Below are 24,418 nucleotides of genomic sequence, written 5' to 3' on the forward strand. Positions count from 1 at the left end.
ATGACATTTGGCTTAATACGATGAACAAATTTTATCAGTACCAATTAATACTAACAAGTTACAGGTTTTTGGTTTTGTTTTGTTTTTGTTTTTGTTTTTTGAGATGGAGTCTTGCTCTATCACCCAGGCTGGAGTGCAGTGGTGTGATCTCAGCTTACTGCAACCTCCATCTCCCAGGTTCAAGTGCTTCTTCTGCCTCAGCCTCCCGAGTAGCTGGGATTACAGGGACGTGCCACCACGCCTGGCTAATTTTGTATTTTTAGTAGAGACAGGGTTTTGTCTTGTTGGTCAGGCTGGTCTCGAACTCCTGACCTCAGGTGATCCACCCACCTCAGCCTCCCAAAGTGCTGGAATTACAGGTGTGAGCCACCGCACCTGGCCTAAGTTACAGGTTTTTATAACCTAGGTATTATAGGCAGAAATGTCATCATGCCTCAAATGTGAACTTCTGGCCACATGATATGGATCACTGTATATTACAATGCATATGATGCATTAAACTATGAGCAACTAAAATTGATAGAGTGATTCAAAGACTCAGCATTTCTAACAATATAATTCATCAAGAAGTTGGAAAATATGGCAATAGTGTAAGCAAAAATGTTGCATAGACCTCATGACTAAAACAAAGCCCAAAATTTTTAGGATGCTAAAGCATGTTATAGTGGCCAAGAAAAGGTGCCTCACAGAGTTTCACCTGCAGGGAGTTTATTAGACCAAAGCCCGGGCAGCTGCACTCTGAATTTCACTGCTGTGTGTGTGCTGTGGATTCACACTTCCCTCAGACTATCCTAGCCAATAATGAATACACAGGGATACCTAAGTTGGTGCATACCTGGGAGACAGGGGACTCCTGTGATGATCAAATTTGGCCCAAGGACTCCCCAACAGCCTTGCCAAACCTTCCTTAGACTACATAGAGGTCAAGGACACTTCATTCAACCTTACTTCCTTTTCTCCTTCACTTGGGGCTCACACTGGCATGACAGCCTGAAAGACCTCCCAGCCTTTCCTGGCTCCCTTCCCATTTTCTTTTGTAGGCATTTCTTTTATTATAATATTTGTGCATTTTATTCTATCTTGGCATCTGCTTTTTGAAGGACATGGACAAACCCATATGTCCAGATAATAGTGTTGGCAATTCAATTAAAAGTAATATGATCCGTGGCAGGTTGATGATGTTTTGTTACCAGTCGAGGGTGTCCATGAACAAAGAATTGGACAAAACTCACAAACAAAGCAAGGAAAGAATGAAGCAACAAAAGCAGAGATTTAATGAAAACAAAATCACACTCCACAGGGTGTGAGCAGCCAGAGCAAGCAGCTCAAGGGCCCAGTTACAGAATTTTCTGGGGTTTAAATACCCTCTAGAGGTTTCCATTGGTTACTTCGTGTACCTCCTATGTAGATGAAGCGGCTAAAGTGAAGTTATAAAGTTATTTTCTTGGGCTTAGAAGGTTGGGTCTTTTGTTCATTTGTTTGTCTAATATGGTTTTAGAAAGTCTTTAGGTTGCCTGCTTCTAGACCCTATTTCTTGCCTCAGTTTTGTTAAATCCTAGATATCAGAAAATGATTATGTGTAGTGCAAGAAGGTCCTCTTGGTGGTCTGTACACTGGCCTTTTATGATAAGACCCAAACTTAGAGTTGCATTTGGAGTATTATAATCCCATATGTAGAAGTCACTCATCAATCCAGTCAAGTAATTTGGCAGTGTGGTGGGGGGAGGGAAGTTACTTAATCTATCTTTTTGTCTAATTTTTTTTTGTCTAATATAATATGGGAATAATAGTATCTGACTATTTTATTTTGTCTAATATAATATGGGAATAATAGTATCTGACTCATAAACTTGTGAAGACTAAATGAGCTACTCCATGTAAAGAATGCAGAACAGTGCCTAACACCTAGTGTTTAATTAGTTGTGTTAGTCATTATCGTTACTATCAATGACTTTGGCACTTGAACATACATAGTTTGCCAAGACAGCTAGTATAGAAAAATCTACATCTAGATGAACAAAGAGCTAGAAAAGAAACAGAGTGGTTAGAGACAAGCCCAGGCAGATCTCCAGACATCAGAGCACTCTACAAAAATACAAAAAAAAAATAGCCGGACATGGTGGCACACATCTGTAGTCCCAGCTGCTTGGGAGGCTGAGGCAGGAGAATTGCTTGAACCCAGGAAGTGGAGGTTGCAGTGAGCCAGGAATGTGCCATTGCACTCCAGCCTGGTTAATAGAGTGAGACGCCACCTAAAAAAAAAAAAAATTAGAAGTTCCAGTGTCTTCAGATGAGAAGAAACCAGTGCAAGAATTCTGGCACTGTGAAAAATCTGAATGTAGTGATACCACCAAAGGATCACACCAGCTCTCCAGCAATGGTTCCTAAACAAAATGGAATCTCAGAAATAACAGATCAAGATTTCAAAGCATGGAATTGAAAGGAAGCTCAATGAGATCCAAGACAATGTTGAAAATAAACACAAAGAATCTTCTAAAGCAATTCAGGAAATGAAGGAAGAGATAAACATTTTAAAAATAAGTCAACAAGAGCTTCTGGAATTGAAAAACTCACTTAAGAAATTTCAAAATACAATGGAAATCTTTATCAATAGACTAGACCAAGCAGAAGAAAAAAATTCAGATTTTGAAGACAGGTCTTTCAAATTAGCCAGATAAAAGTAAAGAAAAAATGATTTTTTAAAAGAACAAAGTCTTTGAGAAGTATGGAATAACGTATAGCAACCAAAACTACAAATTGTTGGGATTCCTGAGAGAGAAAGAGAAAATGTAAACAATGTGGAAAACACATTTCAAAGGATAATTGAGGAAAATTTTTCTAATCTTGATAGAGGTAGACATCCAAATACAAGAAATTCATAGAACACCTGTGAGATACTATACAAAATGAACATCGCCAAGGCATATAGTCACCAAACTGTCAAAGTCGACACTAAAAAAAAAAAAAAAAAAAAATCTTAAAGGCAACTACTGAAAAAGGTCAGATACATACAAAGAGAATTCCATCAGACTAACAGTAGACTTCTCGGCAGAAAGCTAACACAGCAGGTACTGGTACCAAAACAGAGATATAGATCAATGGAACAGAACAAAGCCCTGAGAAATAATGCTGCATATCTACAACTATCTGATCTTTGACAAACCTGACAAAAACAAGCAATGGGGAAAGGATTCCTATTTAATAAATGGTGCTGGGAAAACTGGCTAGCCATATGTAGAAAGCTGAAACTGGATCCCTTCCTTACACCTTATACAAAAATTAACTCAAGATGGACTAAAGACTTAAACGTTAGACCTAAAACCATAAAAACACTAGAAGAAAACCTAGGCATTACCATTCAGAACACAGGCAAGGGCAAGGACTTCATGTCTAAAACACCAAAAGCAATGGCAACAAAAGCCAAAATTCACAAATGGGATCTAATTGAACTAAAGAGCTTCTGCACAGGAAAAGAAACCACCATCAAAAATTAATTCAAGATGCATTAAAGACTTAAACGTTAGACCTAAAACCATAAAAATCAAATTCACACATAACAATATTAACCTTAAATGCAAATGGGCTAAATGCTCCAATTAAAAGACACAGACTGGCAAATTGGATAAAGAATCAAGACCCATCAGTGTGCTGTATTCAGGAAACCCATCTCACATGCAGAGACACACATAGGCTCAAAATAAACAGAAGGAGGAAGATCTACCAAGCAAATGGGAAAAAAAAGGGCAGGGGTTGCAATCCTAGACTCTGATGAAACAGATGTTAAACCAACAAAGATCAAAGAGGCAAGGCCATTACATAATGGTAAAGGGATCAATTCAACAAGAAGAGCTAACTCTCCTAAATATATATGCACCCAATACAGGAGCACCCAGATTCATAAAGCAAGTCCTTAGAGACCTACAAAGAGACTTAGACTCCCACACAATAATAATGGGAGACTTTAACACCCCACTGTCAACATTAGACAGATCAATGAGACAGAAAGTTAACAAGGATATCCAGGAATTGAACTCAGCTCTGCACCAAGCAGACCTAATAGACATCTACAGAACTCTCCACCCCAAATCAACAGAATATACATTCTTTTCAGCACCACACTACACCTATTCCAAAACTGACCACATAGTTGGAGGTAAAGCACTCCTCAGCAAATGTGAAAGAACAGAAATTATAACAAACTGTGTCTCAGACCACAGTGCAATCAAACTAGAACTCAGGATTAAGAAACTCACTCAAAACCACTCAACTACATGGAAACTGAACAATCTGCTCCTGAATGACTACTGGGTACATAACAAAATGAAGGCAGAAATAAAGATGTTCTTTGAAACCAATGAGAACAAAGACACAACATACCGGAATCTCTGGGACACATTCAAAGCAGTGTGTAGAGGGAATTTTATAGCACTAAATGCCCACAAGAGAAAGCAGGAAAGATCTAAAATTGACACCCTAACATTACAATTAAAAGAACTAGAGAAGCAAGAGCAAATACATTCAAAAGCTAGCAGAAGGCGAAAAATAACTAAGATCAGAGCAGAACTGAAGGAAATAGAGACACAAAAATCCCTTCAAAAAATCAATGAATCCAGGATCTGGTTTTTTGAAAACATCAACAAAATTGATAGACCGCTAGCGAGACCAATAAAGAAGAAAAGAGAGAAGAATCAAATAGATGCAATAAAAAATGATAAAGGGGATATCACCACTGATGCCACAGAAACACAAACTACCATGAGAGAATACTATAAACACCTCTATGTGAATAAACTAGAAGATCTAGAAGAGATGGATAAATTCCTCAACACATACACCATGCCAAAACTAAACCAGGAAGAAGTTGAATCCCTGAATAGACCAATAACAGGCTCTGAAATTGAGGCAATAATTAATAGCTTACCAACCAAAAAAAGTCCAGGACCAGATGGATTCACAGCCGAATTCTACCAGAGGTACAAAGAGGAGCTGGTACCATTCCTTCTGAAACTATTCCACTCAATAGAAAAAGAGGGAATCCTCCCTAACTCATTTTATGAGGCCAGCATCATCCTGATACCAAAGCCCGGAAGAGACACAACACAAAAAAGAGGATTTTAGACCAATATCCCTGATGAACATTGACGCAAAAATCCTCCATAAAATACTGGCAAACAGAATCCAGCCGCACATCAAAAAGCTTATCCACCATGATCAAGTGGGCTTCATCCCTGGGATGCAAGGCTGGTTCAACATAGGAAAATCAATAAACATAATCCAGCATATAAACAGAACCAATGGCAAAAACCAGATGATTATCTCAATAGATGCAGAAAAGGCCTTTGACAAAATTCAACAACTCTTCATGCTAAAAACTCTCAATAAATTAAGTATTGATGGGACCTATCTCAAAATAATAAGAACTATCTATGACAAACCCACAGCCAATATCATACTGAATGGACAAAAACTGGAAGCATTCCCTTTGAAAACTGGCACAAGACAGGGATGCCCTCTCTCACCACTCCTATTCAACATAGTGTTGGAAGTTCTGGCCAGGGCAATCAGGCAGGAGAAAGAAATAAAGGGCATTTAATTAGGGAAAGAGGAAGTCAAATTATCCCTGTTTGCAGATGACATGATTGTATATCTAGAAAACCCCATCGTCTCAGCCCAAAATCTCCTTAAGCTGATAAGCAACTTCAGCAAAGCCTCAGGATACAAAATCAACGTGCAAAAATCACAAGCATTCTTATACACCAATAACAGACAAACAGAAAGCCAAATCATCAGTGAACTCCAATTCACAATTGCTTCAAAGAGAATCAAATACCTAGGAATCCAACTTACAAGAAATGTGAAGGACCTCTTCAAGGAGAACTGCAAACCACTGCTCAATGAAAGAAAAGAGGATACAAACAAATGGAAGAGCATTCCATGATCATGGGTAGGAAGAATCAATATCATGAAAACCACCATACTGCCCAAGGTAATTTATAGATTCAATGCCATCCCCATCAAGCTACCAATGACTTTCTTCACAGAATTGGAAAAAAGTACTTTAAAGTTCATATGAAATCAAAAAAGACCCCGCCTTGCCAAGTCAATCCTAAGCCAAAAGAACAAAGCTGGAGGCATCACGCTACCTAACTTCAAACTATACTACAAGGCCACAGTAACCAAAGCAGCATGGTACTGGTACCAAAACAGAGATATAGACCAATGGAACAGAACAGAGCCCTCAGAAATAATGCCACATATCTACAACCATCTGATCTTTGACAAACCTGACAAAAACAAGAAATGTGCAAAGGATTCCCTATTTAATAAATGGTGCTGGAAAAACTGGCTAGCCATATGTAGAAAGCTGAAACTGGATCCCTTCCTTACATCTTATACAAAAATTAATTCAAGATGGATTAAAGACTTAAATGTTAGACCTAAAACCATAAAAACCCTAGAAGAAAACCTAGGCAATACCATTCAGGACATAGGCATGGGCAAGGACTTCATGTCCAAAACACCAAAAGCAATGGCAACAAAAGTCAAAATTGACAAATGGGAATTAATTAAACTAAAGAGCTTTTGCACAGCAAAAGAAACTACCATCAGAATGAACAGGCATCCTACAGAATGGGAGAAAATTTTTGCAATCTACTCATCTGACAAAGGGCTAATATCCAGAATCTACAATGAATTCCAACAAATTTACAAGAGAAAAAAACAAACAACCCCATCAACAAGTGGGCGAAGGATATGAACAGACTCTTCTCAAAAGAAGACATTTATGCAGCCAAGAGACACATGAAAAAATGCTCATCATCACTGGCCATCAGAGAAATGCAAATCAAAACCACAATGAGATACCATCTTATACCAGTTAGAATGGCGATCATTAAAAAGTCAGGAAACAACAGGTGCTGGAGAGGATGTGGAGAAATAGGAACACTTTTACACTGTTGGTAGGACTGTAAACTAGTTCAACCATTGTGGAAGTCAGTGTGGTGATTCCTCAGGGATCTAGAACTAGAAATACCATTTGACCCAGCCATCCCGTTACTGGGTATGTACCCAAAGGATTATAAATCATGCTGCTATAAAGACACATGCACACATATGTTTATTGTGGCACTATTCACAATAGCAAAGACTTGGAACCAACCCAAATGTCCAACAATGATAGACTGGATTAAGAAAATGTGGCACATATACACCATGGAATCCTATGCAACCATCAAAAATGATGAGTTCATGTCCTTTGTAGGGACATGGATGAAGCTGGAAACCATCATTCTCAGTGAACTATTGCAAGGACAAAAAACCAAACACCACATGTTCTCACTCATAGGTGGGAATTGAACAATGAGAACACATGGACACAGGAAGGGGAATATCACACACCGGGGCCTGTTTTGGGGTGGGGGGAGGGGGGAAGGATAGCATTAGGAGATATACCTAATGTTAAATGATGGAGTTAGTGGGTATGGCACACCAACATGGCACATGTATACATATGTAACAAACCTGCACATTGTGGACATGTACCCTAAAACTTAAAGTATAATTTTAAAAAATCCACAAGCAAAAAAACCAAAAATCTCATTCAAGAAATGACAAAAGACATGAACGGACACTTCTCAAATAAAGACATACACGTGACCAACAAGCATATGAAAAAATGCTCAACATCACCAATCATTAGAGGAATGCAAATCAAAACCGCAATGAAATGCCATCTCACACCAGTGGAATAGTTACTGTTAAAAAGTCAAAACAACAGATTCAGGCAAGGCTGCAGAGAAAAGGAAACACTTATACACTGCTGCTGGTAGGAATGTAAATTAGTTCAACCCCTGTGGAAAGCAATTTGGAGAGTTCACAAAGAATTTAAAAACAGAACTGCTATTCAACTCAGTAATCCCATCACTAGGTATATTCCCAATGGAATATAAATCATTCTGTCATAAAGATATATGCACATATATGTTCATCACAGCAGTATTCATAACAGCAAAAAGATGGAATCAACCTAGATGCCCATCACTGGTGGACTGGATAAAGAAAATGTGGTACATATACACCATGGAATACTATGCAGCCATAATAAACAACAAAATTGTGTCCTTTGCAGCAACGTGGGTGTACCTCAAGACCGTTATCCTAAGCAAATTAACACAGGAACAGAAAACCAAATACTGTGTGTTCTTACTTATAAGTGGAAAATAAACACTGATTAAACATGGGCACAAAGAAGGAATAATAGACACTTGGACCTACTTAAGGGTGGAGGGTGGGAGGAGGGTGAAGATCAAAAAATGCTCAACATTAGTAATCATCAGTGAAATGCAAATCACAATCACAATTAGATAACATCTCACGCCAGTCAGAATGGCTATTACTAAAAAGTCAAAAAACAACAGATTCTGGTGAGGCTGCAAAGAAAAGGGAATGCTTATACACCGTTTGCGGGAATGTAAATTAGTTCATCCACTGTGGAAAGCAGTTTGGAGATTTTCCAAAGAACTTAAAACAGATCTACCATTTGATCCAGCAATCCCATTACTGGGTATATATCCAAAAGAAAATCGTTCTACTAAAAGACACATGCACTTGTATGTTCATCACGCCACTATTTGTTTTAAATTTTTTATTTTAATTTTTCTGGGTACGTGGTAGGTGTATATATTTATGGGATACATGAGATGTTTTGATAGACTTGAAATGTGTAATAATCACATCATGTAAAATGGGGTATCCATCTCTCTAAGTATTTATCCTTTGTGTCACAAATTATCCAAGTATACACTTTAAGGAATTTAAAAATGTACAATTAAATTATTATTGACTATAGTCACCCTGTTGTGCTATCAAATACTAGGTCTTATTCATTGTTTCAATTTTTTTGTACCCCTTAACCATCCCCACCTCCCCGACACCCTCCCACTACATTTCTCAGCCTCTGACAACCATCCTCTACTCCCTGTCTCCATGAATTCAACTGTTTTTATTTTTAGATCTGACAAATGAGTAAGAACATGTGATGTTTGTCTTTCTGCGCCTGGCTTATTTCCCTTAACATAATGACCTCAGTTTCATCTATGTTGTTGCAAATGACAGGATCTTATTCTTTTGTATGGCCGAATAGTACTCCATTGTGTATATGTACCACATTTTGTTATCCATTCATCTGTTGATGGACACTTAGGTTCCTTCCAAATCTTGGCTACTGTGAACAGTGCTACAATAAACACGGAAGTTCAGGTATCTCTTGGATATACTGATTTCCTTTCTTTTTGGGTGTATACCCAACAATTGGATTGCTGGATCATATGGTAGCTCAATTTTTAGTTTTTTGAGGAACCAAACTATTCTCCATAGTGGTTATACTAATTTACATTCCCACCAACAGTGTATGTGATTTCCTTTTCTCCACATCCTCGCCAACATTTGTTATTGCCTGTCTTTTGGATAAAAGCCACTTTAACTGGGGTGAGATGATATCCCATTGTAGCTTTGATTTGCATTTCTCTGTTGATCAGTGATATTGAGCACCTTTTCAGATGCCTGTTTGCCATTTGTATGTCTTCTGAGAAATGTCTATTCAAATCTTTTGCCCATTTTTAAATCGGATTATTGGATGTTTTTCCTATAAAGGTGTTTGAGCTCCTGGTTATTAATCCTTTGTCAGATGGGTAGTTTACAAATATGTTCTCCCATTCTGTGGGTTATCGCTTCACTTTGCTGATTGTTTCCTTTGCTGTGCAGTAGCTTTTTAACTTGATGTGATCCCATTTGTCCATTTTTGCTTTGGTTGTCTGTGGTTGTGTGTTACTCAAGAAATTTTTGTTCAGAACAATGTCCTGGAAAGTTTCCCTAATGTTTTCTTGTAGTAGTTTTGTAATTTGAGGTCTTAGATTTAAGTCTTTAATGCATTTTGATTTGATTTTTGTATACAGTGAGAGATAGGGGTCTAGTTTCATTCTTCTGCATATGAATATCCAGTTTTCCAGGCACCATTTACTGAAAAGACTGTCTTTTCCCAACTGTGTGTTCCTTGCACCTTTGTCAAAAATGAGTTCACTGTACGTGTGTGGATTTCTTTCTGGGTTCTATATTCTGTTCCATTGGTCTATGTGTGTCTGTTTTTGTGCCAGTACCATGCTGTCTTGCTCACTATAGCTCTGTAGTATAATTTGGAGTCAGATAATGTGATTCCTCCAGTTTTGTTCCTTTTACTTACAATAGTTTTGGCTATTCTGGTTCTTTTGTGATGTTATATAAATGTTAGGATTCTTTTTGCTATTTCTGTGAAGAATGTCATTGGTATTTTGGTAGGGCTTGTTTTGAATCTGTAGATTCTTTGGGTAGTATGGACATTTTAACAATAGTGATTCTTCTAATCTATGAACGTGGAATCTTTCCATTTTTTGTGTTCTTTTCAATATCTTTCACCAGTGTTCTATGGTGTTCATTATAGAGATCTTTCACTTCTTTGGTTAATTCCTAGGTATTTAATTTTATTTGTGGTTATTATAAATGGGATTATTTGTTTGACTTCTTTTTCGGATTGTTCACTGTTGGCATATAGAAATGCTACTGATTTTTGTATGTTGATTTTGTATCCTGCAACTTTACTGACTTTGCTTATCAGTTTTAATAGTTTGTGTGTGTGTGTGTGCGGAGTCTTCAGGTTTTCCAAATGTAAGATGATATCGTCTGCAAACAAGAATAATTTGACTTATTCCTTTCCAATTTGGATGCCCTTTATTTCCTTTCCTTGTCTGATTGCTCTAGCCAGGACTTTCAGTACTATGTTGAATAGCAATGGTGACAGTGTCCTTTTTGTATTCCAGATCTTTAAGGAAAGGCTTTCAGTTTTTCCCCACTCAGTATGATACTAGCTGTGGGTCTGTAATATATGGCTTTTATTATGTTGAGATATGTTCCTTCTATATCCAGTTTCTTGAGCATTTTTATTATGAAGGATGTTGAATTTTATCAGATGCTTTTTCGGCATCAATTGAAATGATCATATGGTTTTTGTTTGTTATTCTGTCCTGTATTACACTGATTGATTTGTATATGTTGACCTATCCTTCCATCCCAGGGACAAATTCCACTTGGTCATAATGAATGATCTTTTTCACTTATTGTTGAATTCAATTTGCAAGTATTTGTTGAGGGTTTTTGCATCAATATTCATCATAGAAATTGGCCTGCAGTTTTCTTGTTTTTGATGTGTTTTTGTCTGGTTTTGGTATTAGGGGAATACTGGCTTCATAGTATGAGGTTAGAAGTATTCCCTCCTCCTGTATTTTTTGGAATAGTTTCAGTATGATTGGTGTTAGTTCTTCTTTAAATGTTTGGTAGAATTCATCAGTGAAGCCATCAGGTGTCAGGCTTTTTTTACTGGGAGACTTTTTATTATGGCTTTGATCTCATTACCTGTTATTGGTCTGTTAAAGTTTTGGATTTCTTAATGATCAATCTTGGCAGGTTGTACATCACAGCACTATTAACCATAGCCAAGACATGGAATAAACCTAGGTGCCCATCAAAGGTGGGTTGGATAAATAAAATGTGGTACATACATAATATGGGATACTAAGCATCCATAAGAAATGAAGTCATGTCATTTGCAGCAACATGGATGCACCTCAAGGCCACTGTCCTAAGTGAATTAATGCAGAAACAGAAAAGCCACATACCACACGTTCTCACTTATAAGTAGGAGCTAAACATTGGTTACTCATGGATATAAAGATGGAAACAATAGACACTGAAGACTAGTAGATGGGGAAAGGAAGGAGGGGGACAAGCACTGAAAAACTATGGGTACTATGCTTGGTACCTGGATTATAGGATCAATTGTATCCCAAACCTCAGCAGTATACCTGGGTAACAAACTTGCTCATGTACCCTCTGAATCTAAAATAAAAATTGAAATTATATTTTTAAAATGGCTTTTTTTCCTGTATAAGTGTGGAATATAATATAAGCATACATTTAATTTGTTAAATGAAGATTGGGTTTGCTTTCTCAAGAAGAGACTAGTCTGGAGTACCTAAACTTCTTATATTGGTCCACTGAACATATAAGCTAATATTACTTTTACATAATATTTGGAGTAGCTAAAAACATAAAACACATGTTCAAATAAATTGAATCATAATTCTGACACAGTTTTTTTTGTTTTCATTTTTTGAGACAGGCTCTCCTTCTGTCACTCAGGCTGAAGCGCAGTGGCACTATCTCAGCTCACTGCAGCCTCAACCTCCCGAGCTCAAGCATTCCTCCTATGTGAGCCTCCCGAGTAGTTGGGACTAGAGGCATGTGCCATCATGCCCAGCTAATTTTTTGTAGAGACAGGGTTTCACCATAATGCCCAGGTTGGTCTTGAACTCTTGGGCTCAGAGTTCTTGGCCTCCCAGAGTTCTGGGATTACAGTTGTGCACCACCATGCCCAGCCTTGACAAAGTTTTTTTATAACAGTAATTGTTGTATAGCATGTCAGCTTGAACATAATTTCAAAGATCCTCAGGTATCTTAAAATTGAGTACATTTCAGTTATAAGCAACACTGAAATACTGCTCACTATGAATAATTTTAAGTATATATACACTTGTTTCTTATATTTGTACACTATGGAGTTGCTGTCTTCAAGTCATATTTTTAATAAAAGTTCATTTTTGCAAATTCAAGGTTTGAAAATTTTGCTATATATATTAATGAGATTTGCTGTTCTACAAAAATACTTGCATATTATAGTTTTAAATTACCATCCTTTCAGTTTTCTCTGTGAAACTTGTTATTTTCATTAAAATTTGTGATTAATATAGGTAGCTGACACTAAACTAAGAACAACAGTGAAATACAGAGAAACACAGAGAAATACAACTGTGTGGCTGGGCACTGTGGCTCACACCTATAATCCCAGCACACTTTGAGAGGCCGAGGCAGGCGGATCACCTGAAGTCAGGAGTTTGAGACCAGCCTGGCCAACATGGTGAAACCTTGTCTCTACTAAAAATACAAAAATTAGGTGGTTGAGGTGGTGAGCACTTGTAGTCCCAGTTCTTCGGAGGCTGAGGCAGGAGAATCACTTGAACCGGGTTGGTGGAGGTGGCAGTGAGCCGAGATCACACTACTGCACTCCAGCCTGGGCAACAGAGTGAGACTCTGTCAAAAACATAAATAAAAATAAAAAATAAAAATAAAATAAAAAAATAATTAACTAGAAAACCAACTATTATTCTCAGGTATGCAACATCCTATCTTAATCGAATGATTAATTTTTCTCTGAAAGCCACTGATTCTGTTTTACCACTGGATTGGATCTTAAATTTAGTAAAAATGAGATAAAAATTTCAGGATGGACTGGGCTTAGTGGTTCATGCATGTTATCTTAGCACTTTGGAAGGCCAAAGTAAGAGGATTACCTTAGCCCAGGAGTTTGAGACCAGCCTGGGAAACACAGTGAAATTCCTATCTCTACAATCAATCAATCCATCAATCAATAAATCCTGGTGAGGTGGTGTCTACCTGTAGTCCCAGCTACTCATGAGGCTGAGGCAGGAGGATTGCTTGAGCCCAGGAGTTCAAGGTTGCAGTGAACTATGATTTGTGCCACTGCACTCTAGTCTGGGCAAGAGAGAGAGACCCTGTCTCAAAAAACAAGAAAAAGAAGTAGAGTATTTTACACTAAAATTATCTTGGAGATTTCCCATAGGTCCCTGGAAAATCACAAACTTTAGTACAGGTATACCTTGGAGATATTGTGAGTTTGATTCCAGACCACCAAAATAAAACAAATATTGCAATAAAGCAAGTCACACAAACTTTTTGTTTCCTGGTGCATATAAAATTATGTTTATACCATACTGTTAGTCTGTTACATGTGCAACAGAATTATGTCTCAAAAACAACGTACATACTTTAGTTTAAAAATACTTTATTGCTAGAAAATGCTAATGATCATCTGAGCTTTCAGAAAGTCAGAATCTTTTTCTGGTGGAGGGTCTCGCCCCAGTGTTGATCAAGCCTGCTGACTGATCAGGGTGGTGGTTGGGGTGGCTGTGTCAATTTCTTAAGATAACACAAGTATGCTGCATCCACTGGACTCTTCCTTTCACAAAAGATTTCTTTGTAGCATGCAATGCTGTTTGATTGCATTTTACCCACAGTAGAACTTTTGAAATTGGAGTCAATCCTCTCAAACAGCTGCTGCTTTATTAACTAAGTTTATGTAGTATTTAAATTCTTTGTTTTCATTTCAACAATGTTCACAGCATCTTCACCAAAAGTAGATTTAATCCCAAGAAACTTCACTCATCCATAAGAAGCAACTGCTTAGCCATTCAAATTTTATCATGAGATTGCAGCAATTCAGTCACATGTTTAGGCTCCACTTTCCAATTCTAATTCTCAAGTTATTTCCATGTCTGCAGTGACTTCCTCCACTGAATTCTTGACTCCTCAGAATCATCCATGAGGGTTGGAATCAACTTCTTCCAAATTTCTGTTAAAGTTGATATTTTGATCTCCAATGAATCACGAACGTTCTTAATGGCATCTAGAATGGTGAATTCTTTCCAGGTTTTCAATGTACTTTGACCAGATTCCTCAGAGGAATCTCTGGAAGCTATAGCCTTACAACATGTATTTCTTTTCTTTTTTTTTTTTTGAGATGGAGTTTCGTTGTTGTTGCCCAGGCTGGAGTGCAATGGTGCACTCTTGGCTCACTGCAACCTCTGCCTCCCAGGTTCAAGCAATTCTCCTGCCTCAGCCTCCTGAGTAGCTGGGATTACAGGCACACACCACTAAGCCTGGCTAATTGTTGTATTTTTAGTAGAGACGGGGTTTCACCACGTTGGCCAGGCTGGTCTTGAACTCCTGACCTCAGGTGATCCACCCACCTTGGACTCCCAAAGTGCTGGGATTAACAGGCGTGAGCCACTGTGCTTGGCCTACAACATGTATTTCTTAAATAACAAGACTTGAAAATCAAAATTACGCCTTGATCTGTGAGGTGCCGAACGGATGTTGTGTTAGCAGGCATGAAAGCAACACTAATCACCTTGTACATTGCCATCAGAGTTCTTGGGTGACCAGGTTGTCAAAGAGCAGTAGTGTTTTCAAAGGTATCTTTTTAATTTTTTTTTTTTTTTCTGGAAAGTAGGTCTTAATAATGGACTTATAATATTCAGTAAACCATGCTATAAACAGATGGGCTGTCATGCAGGCTTTGTTGTTCCATTGACAGAGCACGGTAGGGTAGATTTAATATAATTCTTAAGGGCCCTAGAATTTTTGGAATGGTAAAGAAGCACTGGCTTCATCTTAACACCAGCTGCACTAGCCCCCAATGAGAGCCTGTCCTTTGAAGCTAGGCATTGACTTCTCTCTAGCTATGAAAGTCCTAGATTGGTCCTTCTACCAATATAAGGTTGTTTCTTCTGCATTGAAAATTCGTATAGATTTTCATCAATGATATTAGCTAAATCATCTGGATAACTTGCTTCGTCATCAGCACCCCCTTGGACTTTTATTAGAGATGGCTTCTTTCCTTAAACATCATGAACCAGGCCAGACGCGATGGCTCACGCCTGTAATCCCAACACTTTGGGAGGCTAAGGCGGGTGGATCACGAGGTCAGGAGTTTGAGACCAGCCTGGCCACCATGGTGAACCCCTTCTCTTCTTAAAATACAAAAATTAGCCAGGCATGGTGGCAGGCGCCTGTAATCCCAGATACGCAGGAGGCTGAGGCAGGAGAATCGCTTGAACCCAGGAGGTGGAGGTTTCAGTGAGCTGAGATCGTACCTTTGCACTCCAGCCTGGGCAACAAGAGCAAAACTCTCTCAAAAACAAAAACAAAAACAAAAACCATCATGAACCAACCTCTGCTAGCTTCCAACTTTTTTTTTTTTGGCAGCTTTCTTACCTCTCTCACCTTTACAGAATTGAAGAGCTTTAATGGCCCTCTCTGGATTAGGTTTTGGCTTCAGGGAATATCGTGGCTGATTTGATCTTTTAGCCAGGCCACTGCACCTTTCTCCTTATCAGCCATAAGGTTGCTTTGCTTTATCATTCATATGTTCACTGAAGTAGCATGCTTAACTTCCTTCAATGACTTTTCCTTTGCTTACACAACTTGGCTGTTTGGCACAATAGTTTCAGCTTTCAGCCTCTCTTGGCTTTTGACATGCCTTCTTCACTAAGCTTAATCATAACTAGCTTTTGATGAAAGTGAGAGACTTGAGACTCTTCTATTCACTTGAACACTTAGAGGCCACGGTAGGGTAACTAATTGGTTTAATTTCAGTATTGGTGTATCTGAGGGAATAGAAGTCTCAAACAGAGGGAGAGAGAGGAGGGAATGGCCATTTATTGGAACAGTCAGAACACATGGAACATGTATTAACTATCTTATATGGGTGTGGTTTGTGGCACCTCAGAACAATTACAGTGGTAACATAAATGACGACTGATCACAGATCACCATGGACAGATAGAATGAGATTTTAAAAGTTGGAAATATTGCAATTACCAAAATGTGACACATGAAGTTATCACCTGCTGTTGGAAAAATGGTACTGACAGCCTTGCTGGATGCACGGTTACCAGTTATCTGCAAAGTGCAATAATGCAAAGCACAATAAAATAAAGTGTGCCTGTACTTCTTTTTATTAGTAAACATGTATTTTTAAAGCAATTCACAATTTATAGCAATACAATAGTGTGTTGCAAAAACATTAAAAGTCCTTCTTCTAAGGGTTCAGAAAACCTCACACTTAACAACAATCAGGTCATGGCCGCAAGACACAGCTTGTCTGGAAGCTACACATTAAATGATGTATTCTACTTAGGGACTAAATATAAAAGCCAAGGTTGAGCCATGAATACAGAGGACAGTATACAAATGAGATTATCACCACTGGCTATTTGAACAGAATTAGACCTCACAGATAATTTAATCAACTTTTAAAACTTTACAGATGAGGAAAATGAAGCTCTGAGATGTGACTTTGCTGGGGTTCCTCTACTTCCTGTCAGGAATGAAAGTCAAATTCCCATTTCCCAACTCCAGGCCAGTTCATTACACTATGCTGCCAGTACATCTAACCAATTAGGTAGAAAGGTATTTCATTGAATGACTTCCACCATTCTTTTCCCAAAGACTAATCAGTAAGTGGTAAATGTGTTAAATTTACCACACATTGATTACAAACACGAAGTACTATATTGCAAGGAACAGAGGTTTTGTGCTTTGGTCTTTAATCTTACTTCCGTTAAATACTGGGGAATCTTGGGTCATAAAATTGGTATTATTACAAAAGAGAAATGAGTAAAGAGTGGTTGCTGAAAGTTAATTTTTCTTGGCTGGTTCTTCTAAGTATATACTAGGTATTGTTATTAGCAGACTTCATAAAGAAAAGGTTATCAGGAATTTTTACTTGCCTTCCTCAACTTAGAAATTTATTTTATACAAAATCATTTTAACAAAACATCTTAGGGAGAAATTAACACAAAATTACAAATCACTCCATGTGCTTAATTTGAATTGTTATGGCCTTATGTATTCATATCTAATGGCCTTCATGCTAAAATTGGGATTCTTAGTAAGTCAATAAAAATGCATGCCAATCTGACAAAATTTCTAGGAAAACTGCAATAAACTTTTCCCTTTCATCATTCCTTTTTTCCTGGAAATTGCACATTTTTGAGAAAATATTTATGCAAAGTGTTCCACTGAAATGTATCTCTTATGAAAGTATCTGAATAGTGAAGTATTTACCACTCATCACAGTAACTTACTCATGGTAAGAAATCAATAAAATTGTTTTATTAAATGTACACATAAAAAGGCATAGAAGTTTTTGACCTTCAGTTGTTTTGGAATTAAATTACATTTCGGCACCCAAAAATCTTTTGACAGTTTTCACACTTTGCAAAACACACAGGGCACTGGAAACTCTAATGAACCAGCATTTACATAATGGTATCTGCCATATGACCACTTTGGTAAGCAGCTTGTTGAGATTATGTACTAAGTGCTTTATGTGATGCCAAAAAAACTTCAAAAAGCAAATAATAAATCATGAGGCTCTACAAAATAGCTTAGAAAAACAAGTTTTCTATTTATTTAAAAATAAGTTTGTAGTTACTACATTGCAGGGACAGGTATTCTTACACATACATTCTAGTTTGTATAAAAGGATTCAAAGAATTATGCATCAAAACTAACATAGAAAGTGTCCACGTAACAGTAAAGAAAGGTCCAATCAATATGTACAAAAAGAAAGGGCACTGCTATTCTGGTGTGAAACTGCTGTTTATAATATGATACTCCAGGTTCGGAAGGAAAAAAACAAACTTCAATAAAGCTAAATAATTAATTTGTTTTAAAACTCTGTGTTACTTATTACATACAACAGATCTGCTTGTGTTTAAACATTGTTTTCTGTACAAAATAAGCATAATCTTAATTTGAAAATGTGTCAGTTTCAACTTTCACCCTCTAGGTCAGTTACTTTTTAAAAATTGAGCTACATTCTACACATGTCAAAATATCCTGTGACAGGATTTAAGTTTTCTAAAAGATCTTCAGTAAGACCCCTGTCTTCTTGCAGTTTTAATATGGTCCAAAAATGTAACTTTGTATTGTCTCATGTTATAGTCTATCATTGTGACTAATCAACACACAATCTTAAAGTAACCAGCATGTGTGCATCTGCCTTATATGCATGTACTATATTCCATCTTGAACCTATTTTCTTGGCTCCTTGAATTGTAGAAACTCAGCCATACACTAAGTATTTGGTCTGTGCCATAAGGTTAATTTCCTGATAATTTTTATCTGCATTAAAAAAGTATTTCAACACAGAGCTATCAAAACTAAAAATAATATCTATTTCTAGCTCATATTTTCTACTCACTGTTTTACTGCAGTGTGTACAAGGTTTATCTCTGGAGCGCCAAAAGTGGTACTTACAGTCTTCTGACTCAATTTGACCTTTTCTTGGGTACTATACATAGTTCATAATGACTTTTCATTTGGAGCAAACTTTGCTCAGTATAATTAACAAAAATAGTTTCTTAGTAAATGTAATATTAATTTTAGTTCAGATCACTTGGAAATTAGGGGAACTAAGGGAAACTGCAAGGGTAGAAGCAAAGAAAAGTGTATTTTTCAAATTTTAATGGGAAAATAAATTCTTGCCTAAGGTAACAAAACCACTGCTCAACCTGTTATGTTAGAAATACTTTTTAGGTTAATAGGAGTAATCAGATGATAAAACTACTTCCCCTATTATGACTTTTAAAATCATGTAACTCCTGCATATAAGCAGAACACTTACAGCCCTTTAATCACTCAAGTATCTTGGTCCTTTCAACCTACTCAAAAAATAAATTTCAGGTCACAAAAACATTCAGAATACATCCGTTTTCATTAGATAGAAAACTGAAAAAGTTGCTTCTAGCTGACATTTGAGAGAGATATACAGTAGGTATATATGTATAAAATGGAATGTCAGAATTGAAGTAAACATTGTTAACTGGAGAAATTAATTTATATTACAAATCGTATCTGAAAACACGTAAATGCTGCTAACATATAAGATAAAAATATTTGAATACAATTCTTAAAATGTCTGATTCATCTACTGCACTGCAGACAAGGGACAGTTCTAGATGTTAACATACATGCTGCACAAAGATATTTTCTCTGATTACTGTATCTTATGTAATTCATTTCCAAGTGATAACTAAATTTAGTCAATCCCAAGTCTCAGATGTTACCTAATCCAGCTCACAAATATTCCACACACTTATTTACTTGGATTGGAGGAAGACAGTTTTATAATAATGCCAGCAGTCTTTAAATTTGTAGTGAAGTTGTGCAATAAAAACAATTGAAATAAGGCCAAAAAATCTTTAGTTTATAATACATGCAGAAAATAGTCCAATGCCACTATAGCAGGTCACAAAGGATAAAATTCTAAAAAGCTATGTATCTACTGCCCAGGGCTGTGAGTCTCTGATTAGACTAAATATTTAAACTAATGCTCCACTGAAACTTTTCATCTGGGACTTGAGAATGTTGGAGTTGAGGGAGAGAATATTAGGGTTGGGTACTTAGAAATACCTAAATTGGTTTACACTTTCCATGCATGTAACAGTTATAGTTCTGAACTTTCAGTAAATTGGAGATGTTTTTATTGCTTACCTAAGACAACTGCCAACATTTCCTTCTGGCCTATCAACAGTACATACATAGTGTTACTGCCTCAAAGAGGATTATTTTCCCAAGAGGTAAAGAAAACAAAAATATGGTGATGACTTAAATTTCTTAATTCAACTTCTGCAATGCATAGAAGCTAAATTATAAAAATATAAAATCTAAATATATTGGTATTACTAATACATGTTTAAGTGTTTCGGTTACAAAGAATCTGATCCAAGTTACTGTGCTTTACTAAGAAACCAGTGTCTAATAATGTCCAAATAAGGTCATAAATATACAGTGTCTGTAGAACAGGAATAATACATTTACATGTTATAGGAAAGATGGTAAATACTCATTTCTTTGCTCGAGTTGGAATTAACACATACACTGTACTAGAGGTATATTCCACTCTAAGACTGTGTACGCTCTTCCTTTTTCTGTACACAACTTAAAACTGTACATTTTTTTACAAAAATTGATTTTATAGCCTATTATTTTCTTAACACAATGCAGATAACATCAGGAAATTACATATTTCAAATAGATTGCCTTGAAAAGCAACTAATTAATGACAAATTTCAAAATACACTATTATTTTCAAGAATGGTGTAACTGAAAGACTCATTTTTCTATCAATCAAAGCCATCCATTTCTGCATTATGAAGAGTTTAACTACTTAATTTTAATTTTATAGTTAAATATATTTGTTAGAAAAAAATAAATATACAAAAAACCTGAAAAATTTGAAATTATTTTTCAACTGCAGAATCTCAGCAATGCAGTCAAGATCTGGAAAATGGTTTACTTAATTTCACAGGATAATTTCTGTACAAATTTAGTTACAAATGATCTAAAAAGCCCAAATGTATCACTTTTTCATTCTTCCGACAGTTAAATGACAGCTAATATTTATCCTTATCAGAAATAATTATGTAATGTTATTTTGCCAAGGTTCAATTGCAGACTTTATTTTTCTACATCAGGGTCATGCTGATACATATTTTCCCCATCCTCACTTTTTAAAAATGTAGTATCTGAAAATTTTGATTACATTTTTGTACCATACCAGTCCTCAGAAAATACTACATTCTTTAAATTTTTTAAAAAATGGACAGTAATTTTTAAACAATAGAAATGGTAAGTATGTTGGTTTTTAAGGTATAAAATAACTGTACCATAAACAAATAAATAACTGCTTTCCTTTTCCATAGCAGTACATATAGCAATACATTCTCCTAAGTCATATAGTTATCATTTACAATAGACAACTTAATTTTACTAATGATGCAAAAAATAATAGAATACAAGGCACAATCATTAAATGGAGTTTTTCTTTAGGGTGTATATTGACATACCAGCATGATAAGGATACCGTAAAAAGTGCAGAAAAAACACAATGTGCAATGAGACCACTGTATAAAACATGATTGCATAAAAAGTGATTTGGCCTATTTTAACCTTTAATAATTGAAAATAACCAATTTCCCCCTTAAAATTAAACTATAAAGTATGACATTTTAAAATTATTTTTATTCTACTGCTATCTAAAAAATCCTGAAAAAAGAATTTATACCTGGGTAATAGTATATAAGTATGTGTTTGTATATATATTTAATTATACCCATTTATCAATATATACACATACACACACAGACACGTTTCTTTGTAAGTCATTTTAGGCTATTAGATATGTCTAAAGTTTAGAAATGACATTAATCCAGATCGACAAGTAAACATCAAATCCTATACCTTTTTTCCTGTATTTTCCTTGAATCCTTTAACCACTTAAACATTTCCTCTAGAACATCTCTGTCAAAGGACCCACCAGTGCATTATTTTCTATTAGTACCAAAAAAAGATATATCTCAGCATAACTCTTTAATAACTTGCTCTTTAGAATATATAGCCTTTCCAATATTGAAAAGTGTATGCTGTCCTGACAGTCAAAAACAGGCTTTCCACTGCACTGATTCTCAGTCTTTGGCACAATAAACAGAGATTGAGTGATATAAGAATCAAGGTCTGAAAAATTAGACAGTCAAATGTTTTCCAATGTGGATATGTTTCCCTTCATCAGTACATTTTCTCTTAAGTTTGGCAGAAATGGAATAAAGCAAAAGCCTCCTCTAGATACTGTGTAGATGAACATTCTATAATTAAAATTAAACTGTTTAGGGTATCAAATGGTGGAAATTTTATATTTATCTTTTAGAGGAAACATTTCTTAATTCACTGCTACTCTGTATAACATCTATCTTTTAGGGGCATGACTTGTATCAATAGAAATGTACCTCGCTTGGTCAAAAATAATTCATTTTAACATGAAATGCTCTATCACTAGGAATATTATGCTCCTAAAGAGTGTAGCAGAACTGTCTTTTCTATAAATAAATCAGGAATTCATTATAGATCAATTTCTTTCGTTTCAAACAGTGAATGAAATGAATGTGAAAATGCATAACCTATCTAAGGGCAATAAATAGCAAACATTTAAAATATATATGTATATATTTATATATATATATATTCATTTAAAGAAGTGAAGTGTCTCGTAAGTTTGTTTTTTTGTTTTTTTTTTTTTTTGCAAATCAAATCATAGCATTCCCTACTCCACCACAGCAGCAAGGAAGCAGAAGCCTTAGTTCTACTTATTCCTTAACTGTACCTGCTTTATAGATTTTGAACTAAAATATTTTGGTACAAGTTACCAACCAATTAAATTAGCTTTTGCTTTTTCAGTCAACTTTCGGACTCGTCCTCTACTAGAAGTTCCAAAAGTTAAAGAGGTGTCTTCGAACAACAGCTGCCTTTGCTCCTCTTCAGAGTCATCCTCATTATAGAAAGCTGTCCTTCGACCTTGATTTCTAGTTCTCATGTGGGGTTCAGAGCCTTTGAGTTCTTCAAACTCTTCTTCCTCATCTACAGGATCATCTATCTTTTTTCGGTTACTTCTCCTTAACACTTTGACACTTGCAGGGACTAGGAGATCTGAATCTAGTTTTTGTGTCTTCATCTTCCTTTTGGGTTTTCTACCTCCACGATTCTTTTTCTGTATCAAATCTTCCTTTACATTATTAGTTTCAGAAAGAAAATTGCATGTTGAAGAAGGAAGTACTTCATCTCTGATGGGATGCACATTATTTTGCTCTAAATCTTCTGGCTTTGCATACTGTAGCTTTTTGGGCTTTCTACCCCTTTTCTTGTGTATAATTTCACCACTATTGGTATTAACTTCTACTTTAGGTTTCCTTCCAGGTCCCCTCTTCACAAGTTTTGATGGCTGTCCTCCATGGCCATTTACTTGAATGGTTCCTGGTACAAGAGCGTTGTTCTTACAATCTCCTAAAAGGGAACAACAGTACACTTAATATATGGAGTCTCTTTTTTTGTTTGACTCTCAAACTTGTCAATAAGGCCCCATTGGTATACTTATATGTAATGAAATAATCCAAATTATTTTATTAAAATGAGAAAAAAGAACCTAGAAAACGCTAATAGTTCAATGATCTTATTTATTTTCTAATTAAAAGAGACAGATTCTTAATGATCTCATGAGGGAGGTAAAGCTCATAGAAAATAAGTAACTTATCTAAGTTAACATCGTGATTGATTATAAAGCTTGGATGACCAAAGGTTTCTTATTCCTAACTTAGAAATAAGTTACTCTTGGTCAAAAACTTTGTTCTTAGAACTGTTTAAAGAGGATTTAAAAACAATTAAATGGCAGTTTTCACAGGCTTTGAAAAGTCCTATCTCCTTGTGTAATAAATGGCAAATGACTATAATCCTAGGAAATACTGATTATATATATATATCAATCAAAATCACTATGTGTGCCACCATTATCATGATTAAGATCCCACTGTAACAAACTCCATGATAAAAGGCCATTATGCTTCATAAAACAGGAGAGAAAATGCTGGCAATCAAATTCTAAATCTGAAGGATCTGGAGACGATGAATTACCTTTCTGTTGTAGAAAAAAATGCTGTAACTTAGATAAAGGAAAAATATGCCACAGGAACTACCGGTAACTAACTCTCTTTCCCTCCAAATTTCTGACATGTTTTTATTTGATATGGTAGGTGATTTGCAATGCTCTATTTTTGAGGAAATTCATAGATGGAAACTGCTTTTAAAGAGAATACATCTTCATAACAGCATTTTTGGTCACAGGTTGGAACTGTACTTT

At 36.1% G+C, this 24,418-nt stretch overlaps 1 protein-coding gene across 2 annotated transcripts in view; it reads right to left on the bottom strand.

Annotated features, from left to right (window-relative positions):
* Positions 1–18,116: 18,116 nt before the first annotated feature.
* PHIP (pleckstrin homology domain interacting protein) overlaps positions 18,117–24,418 on the bottom strand; it is a 137,994-nt gene continuing 131,692 nt past the window's right edge. For both annotated transcript variants that reach the window (XM_054490176.2, XM_054490177.2), the window contains exon 40: positions 18,117–23,568. In XM_054490176.2, the coding sequence (XP_054346151.1) occupies positions 22,931–23,568 (638 nt within the window). In that variant the 3' untranslated portion in view covers positions 18,117–22,930. The remainder of the gene's footprint in view (positions 23,569–24,418) is intronic.

This window comes from Pongo pygmaeus, chromosome 5 (assembly GCF_028885625.2).
Source record: "Pongo pygmaeus isolate AG05252 chromosome 5, NHGRI_mPonPyg2-v2.0_pri, whole genome shotgun sequence".
Lineage (NCBI taxonomy): Eukaryota > Metazoa > Chordata > Mammalia > Primates > Hominidae > Pongo > Pongo pygmaeus.